General features: G+C 36.1%; 1 protein-coding gene across 1 annotated transcript; it reads left to right on the top strand.

Moving 5' to 3' along the window:
* Positions 1–3,047: 3,047 nt before the first annotated feature.
* LOC114738168 (probable WRKY transcription factor 27) lies at positions 3,048–4,790 on the top strand. The gene is given in 6 exon segments (XM_028926190.1): positions 3,048–3,248; positions 3,275–3,559; positions 3,561–3,639; positions 3,690–3,708; positions 3,856–3,969; positions 4,089–4,790. Coding segments are annotated over 6 exon segments (1,272 nt in total). The 3' UTR covers positions 4,663–4,790.
* The last annotated feature ends 2,278 nt before the right edge of the window (positions 4,791–7,068 follow it).

Here is a 7,068-nt window from a genome sequence, read left to right as displayed (position 1 = left end):
TATGTTAGTAAAAATTATTTTATTAATATTTCATTTCTTCATCAAAATATATTATCAATCTATCCTTTATATAATTATTATATTATTTATGTCTTTTTTAGTATTTGCACATATAAAAAGTGCTTTTAATAACAGCTTCACAGCTATCCAAACACTCTCACTTCTTAGAATCACTTTTTGATAAAATCTATTCTTCACAAAATCTATTCTTCCCAAAATCTATTCTCCAGAAGCTATTCTCTTTCGATGCACTATCTCCGCTCCGAGCTTCTCTCTCTCCCCCCTCTGCCCGTTCATATCCCCTCCCCCTCCTCACCATCGTCTTCTTTTATTTGCTCTTTCAATTTCTCTCTCTCCTCTCCCACCTTTTCTTCATATCTCTCTCCCCCCACCATTCTCTTCTTTATCTCCTCTTGCAAAAGCTTTACTCTTAAATTGCAAACATTTCCTTCTCACAGATGTAATAGTATCCTCCCCACTTTCTTCATTCTTGCTACACATATGGTGAATAGAATTTTCATGGAAAAGGGAAAAAAACATAGCACCACAGAGTAACAGAGTCTGATGTAGCTGGCGCTTATATATTTTGTTGACATTGACAAATTAATTCCAAGACGCATTGTGGATCACTGAGGGTCATACAAAATATCCATATATACTCTCCTTCGCTCCTTAATATAGGACTCAATTGTTGAGTTGGTTTTGATCCTAAATATATGACACATTTCTCATATTTATCAATTTTTTCTAAATTACCCCTATAGATACTTCCTCAACCATAATCAAGTAGAAAAGGAAAAGAAGGTATTAGAAAGATGATTATGATATTTTAGAAAAAATGTCTTACATTTTTTATAATTAACCAACTTACATAACTTTTTTAATCTAATCAAATTAGTTAAATGAGTCTTATATTAAGAATCGGAGGAGTAATATCTTTGACCGAGATTTTCTATATGAAAAGTGCTATGTGACTTCCATTCAATCTTGATGAACTCGGCTCCAATTTCATTCTATAAACTCAACAATATAGTACAAGACATTATACTTTAGTGTTCACTTTTATTCCCCCTCTGGTCGAAAATGCAGCAAAAAAAAATAAGTTCTTTAAGAGTTTGCTTAAAAGTGTGTGTATATTACTGCAAGAGGACTACAAGAAGAAGATGAGAAAGAATATGAAGTAACGATGAGAGAAGTGATAGAGAAACTGAGAGAGGAGATAAAGAAGATGATGGCGGGGAGAAGGGATATGAATGGGGAGAGTGGAGAGAGAGAGAAGCTAGACAGTGCATCCCAGAGGGGGAGAGAGAAAAGAAGACGGTGTTAATTTAAACTAACAGTTAAATTAACAGAAGGACTTACATTGTTAAGAGAACAAATAATAGGGATTGAATAAAAAGAAAAAAAACTACAAGTATCTAATTCAAAATTTAATAAAATTATAAGGACTGCCATATTATTTTTTCTTTTTCAAATTATACCCTTTGTACAAAAAATTAATGAGAAATAACAAGTAAAAATTATTATAGAGAGATAATAATGACGCATATTAATAAGGTTAAAAATAAAATATTACTTTAAAATTTTAAATAAAGAGAATTTATTTCTTATATATTTAAGAACATGAGAAAAATTATTTGTTATAAAAAGAGATGAAAGGAGTGATAAGTAAGCAACAAAGTTAAAAAACGTGAATTTCAATTTGTTATAACCCATTAATCATAAATAATCTATTTATTTTAATATTTCTATAATCACGTCTTGAATTATAATTTTTTCTCGATTCCAGTGAGTCTCCAAACCACCATTTATCTTTTGATTCTATGCATGGGAACCAAAAAATTGTGAAAGAACAAATTTTTATTTCAGTAAATGCGAAATATAAAAATTGAGGAACCTATGATCAAAAAAATTGAGTTATACCAAAAAAAAAATTTGAGGAACCAAAGAAAAATGGAAAAAGAGGCCGGAGGGTCCAGTTGTAACGTGAAATGTAAGACATTACTCCCTCCGTTTCTTATTATAAAAGACAAATAACTAAATTACGTTGATAAAAAAAACAGTTAAAATTAGTTGAGGACAATTAATGTGTAAAAGTATAATGTTTTTTTCCAACAATACCCCTATTAATAAGGAGAGAGAGTATGAGATAGAACAATTAAATTATTAAAAAAGAGAAGTGGGGAGGGAGAGAGAATATGAGTAGGAGACAAAATAAATAGGGTAAAATAGGTAATCAATACAAAAAACTAGAGACAAATTTTAAATGTCTCTTATATATGAAAACATGCCATAAGCATCAAAATGTCTCTTATAATAAAAACGGAAGGGAGTAGTGTAGAGGAGCATCTCTAGGCCTCAGCAAACCAGTCACACTCGCGTGAGGGGCGCGTGTTAAGAACTTGCAATGGCGGTGTCGTGAGGACGCGCACACCAATAGGACATCGAGTACTACTATAAGTGGGCAATATTGTAGAGTTGGCATCTCTCACGGCATCCGAATCATCGTCCTCGTCTTGCCACCTTTGGCTGGCCCCCACCCTTTGACATTTTGCCAAGTCAATCAAAAAGGCATCCCAATTTCCCCACCTTTTCACCAATTAAACAATTAAACCCTTTAAGAAAAACAAAATCTGAAACTTAAATAAAAAAAATTCTATCGAGAGTGTTTATCTCTAAATGGGTAGGTAGGATCTAATTAAAATAATAACTCTAAATATTATATGATTTGTTGCCAAAAACAAATTCACTTTCATTTCTCATATTTTATTATTTGATTTTTAAAAAAACAAATCAAATTTTCTGGATATAAATAATTAACAATTACTCAAGTCAGCCAGTGCTCCACCACCATTCTTCTTGCTTCTTCCATTCCTTCTCTCTCTTTCTAAAGGCTTTTCCTTAACCCAAAAAGTCAGCGCCGTCCTTTGTGCATCTCTTTTCTTTCTGGGTTTTTGTGCTTCAAATTGGCCGAACACTCTCTGATTATGTGGGAATTTACAGATCTCTCTCAGTATTATTACTCTCTTTTGTTCTCCTCCTGCTAAATGGCCGAAGGCTGGGATCTCTCCGCCGTCGTCCGAGGTTGCAGATCCTCCTCCCCTTCCTCCGCCACTGCCGCCGCCAGCACCACTACTACTTCCATTACGACACCGTCGTCTTCTTCATCCAAGGACCTTTCTTTACCATTAATCAAGGAAGAAAATGACATCTTCTCTTTCCCCAGTTTGACACAACAGAACCAGTGGGTTGCAAGAACTACACCAATTGTCAGATCCACCCCTTTATCCCCACCACCACCAAAACCACCACTATCTCTACTAGTGGTTGTGGCATATATCCCAATTCCTCTTTTACTGATTTTGCAGGCGAAGGGTCCAGTAGTTGTACCAATAATAATAATATAGATACTGCATCATCATCATCATCATCACTTGTTGCTTCTGGTTCTTATGCTTCTCATATTAGGCCTCATTTTATGCCTCAAGCCTCGCCCGCCTCCACTTCTTCTTCTTCTGGCTTTCAAAGATTCCATGACCAACATGTACAGCAACTCCAAACAACACTCAAATTCAAATCAACTACAATTAGTTCATCAGAAACAGCAATTTCAAAAACCACCAAATCAGATCAGCGGTGGTAACAGTAATAATTCTGGTATGACTTTACCAATACGCAAGCTGCTCAAGCAATCAGATCGAGAAAAAGGTATATGGAAATGGAATCTTCTTTATTTCAGCGTTTTATCTGTTTTACAAAGTTACACACACACGCGCGCGCGTGATCTTTGACTCTGTGATTGTTTGTGGCTAAAAATGGCGCATTTCTTTTATTTGCGTTTGTGTAATTCTGCAGAAAGAGTCAACAGAAAAGAATGGTTTGCCATGTAACAGCTGAAAACCTCACCGCAGATTCGTGGGCCTGGAGAAAATACGGCCAAAAGCCTATTAAAGGCTCCCCGTACCCACGGTATGAACATCTCTATTTTCTCGGTTTTCTCACAGTTTCTGTCGCTTTCTTGGGAAAACTGAATTTTTCTGGGCTGTGCCTGTTCTGACTTTGACGATGCATTGTGCTATTTATCGCAGGAACTACTATAGATGTAGCAGTTCAAAAGGTTGTGGGGCCCGGAAGCAAGTAGAACGGAGCAACACTGAACCAGATATGTTCATCGTCGCGTACACCGGAGAACACACGCATCCGAGACCCACCCATCGGAACTCGCTCGCCGGAAGTACTAGGAACAAACCGTCAACGACGACCCGTCAACCCGCCTCTCATGAATCTGGATCACCAAGCACGATCGCAAACCGGGCATCGTCATCTTCACAGCTTTCGCCGACGACGCCTTTAATGGCGGTGGCTACGAAAGACGAGTGCGCCGATGAACCCATGTTAAGCAATGAAGCCACTAGCCCTTTTCCAGAAGATGAGTTTGACTTGGCCTCTCATGATGACATTTTGATTCCGAACATGGCGGCCATGATGGATAAGTTCTTGCTGGGTGCTGGTGAGCTTCACAGCGCAATCGGACTTAGTGGCGGTGGGGGTACTAGCACAAGCGGCAATTCGGTGGATGGGTCGCACCAAAATGTTGAACCCGGCTTGGCTCCGAATCTACAACAGCAGTTCTCCCCTCTCAGCCGGTCTAGCCCTGGTTGAGCCAACCCGGTTCGGTGTTCGCCCTCACTGTTTCCGTGCACCATGGGAAACGACATCGTCTCAGTTACTTTCTAATTGGTTAGGTTAGAATCAACTGACATATAAATTTTTTTATATTTTGATTATCAGATTTTTAAAAAGGGTTATATCATCGATAAAATCTGATAAGAAAAATATAAAAAATTAGTTTTTATATTGTAAGAGGAAAAGATTCTTACCAGAGATTTTGTACTAGACCTTTAGTTTTAGATGCCCAACAAACAGACCTTTAGTTTTAGTATTTACCGCTTCGTTAACGAAAGGTGAGTTTTGTAGTTGATTCTTGTCGTTTTAAGTGTTTCTTATTTGGGGCCAGGCTTGTCGTTTATTGAGTTTCCCTGTTGCCTCTTTGAAATCTTCTCATTATTGTCACGTGTGATGATGACCGCCCGATCATGATTTCCCATAAGTCACGTGTTTTTTTTTTTTTTCCGAATAAAGTTGTTAAGTGTTTTGTATATATTAATTAGATGAATAAATATTAACAGTCTGATATTACAAATAAACTAAACTCGAGCTCTCACTTACCAAAGGTGATCATTGTCGTTTAAGGGTTTTCACGGGACAGTCTTGTCGTTTATTGGGTTTTAATGTTACTTCTCGGAATCTTCTTGATCGTTGACCGCCCGGTCATTATTTCACATAAGTCACGTGGGTGCTATTATTTTTTTTTCCACCTAAAAGTTATTAAGTATTTTTGACAAAATTGAAATGGCTAACAATATCTGTTATAAAGAGAATTTAACCCACGATCTTACTAAACAAAACTTGTAATACTATTGATAACAAAGTTGTTAAGTTGAATCATCCAGGTTGAAGTTGTTCGTTGAGAATATAATAACTCCTGAGCATCTGCCACGCTGGCATATAAATTTAAAATACCCGATTTAATAAGTGGAAGAAATTTCAAATGTGACTGTTGACAGGTCAAAATTTTAATCCGAATAGTGCCAAAGTACACATATGATCAGGATAGTAATATAAAATAGAAACAATATTGAGGGGGGAAAAAAAGAAATTCAAGAAAGAAGTTGGTGTGATGTGAGACACGGTCATGGGGATGCTCATTTTGTGTCGATATGTGAGATAATTCAGTCTTGGGGGAGGTCAAATCTTTTTTATTTTTCGGTACAAGAGCCAGTCAAATATATATATTATTTAAGGTAATTATTATAATTATTATATTATATCCTGGTTATTTAGTTCTTCTATTAATTATCAATGGGGGTTTCTCTGTCTTTTTTAGTGAAAATCAAATATATTAAAATGATAATTTATACACCTACGGACGATGACTTGTAATCTAAGAAGCGAGAAGGCAATAAAACATTAGTTTTTATATGAGGAATGACTCGAGGAAGATGTGAGTAGCGAATGAATATCATTTTGCAAGGTTTCCCTGAAATTTGAGTGAGTTAGGAGAACATTGAAGAAATTGCTCTCGTATGCCTGCATAAAAGTCAATGAAGCAAAGAAATAGAGACGATTTGAGTCACCCAATACAATATCAATCTCAAGAAAGAAATGCAAAAAAGAAAGAAAAGTGAGGATGATAAGAGTGTAGTATTCTTTGTCAGAACTAATTTTCCTCATATAGACGTGAATAATTTATTCTTAACTTTAATTAAAAAATTCAAATTACAAAAAGATAACAAATTAATAAAAAAGGCTCAATTTTATTTGAATTACAAAGATTTTTTTTTTGGGTATCAAAAGAGGCAAAACGCTCAAATTAACAATTATTCAACGAAACAAGTCTCGGGCAAGTAGAGCTCATAGAATCTCTATACAGTAACGTCTGCAATCTTCCCGGGAGGCTCATTCAACCACTGTAAGCCAGAGTAAGAGAATCAGATTCTACTATAACCTTCCTGTAGTTCTTCTCGGCCAACAATAAAAACCTAACCAAGCATCCCAAAGTTATACCTCAATTGCTGTACATTTTCCCAAATTATTCACAAACCTCTTAAACCATTTTCCCTTCTTGTTTCTGAGTAAACCACCACAGCCTACAAAACCAGATTGACCCTTAGCAACACCATCTATGTTCAACTTGACCCACCCAAGATTTGGAGGCTTCCACCCTATAGATCTCCAACCCTTCAAAACTCCTCCATCTCCTATCTAATAGGCTCCTTTCACTGAATCAACATACTTCCAAACAGTATTTATACAAATCCTGCTTACTTCAAAATCATCATCGAATAAAACTTTGTTTCCCCAGAACTAGAGAAGCCAACATGTAATACCCAAAGCAATATTCCATTTGACACAATCATGTACCACAGCTTTACTACTTAGATTGCTTAACATCCAGTCATTAAGATTCATATCAAAGAAAACATGAGTGTCAAAACCTGAATATAT

Source organism: Neltuma alba, unplaced genomic scaffold (assembly GCF_004799145.2).
Source record: "Neltuma alba isolate B1F8T4 unplaced genomic scaffold, ASM479914v2 tig00013552_pilon, whole genome shotgun sequence".
In the NCBI taxonomy this organism is placed as follows: Eukaryota; Viridiplantae; Streptophyta; class Magnoliopsida; order Fabales; family Fabaceae; genus Neltuma; species Neltuma alba.
This window is presented reverse-complemented; position numbering and strand designations above follow the sequence as displayed.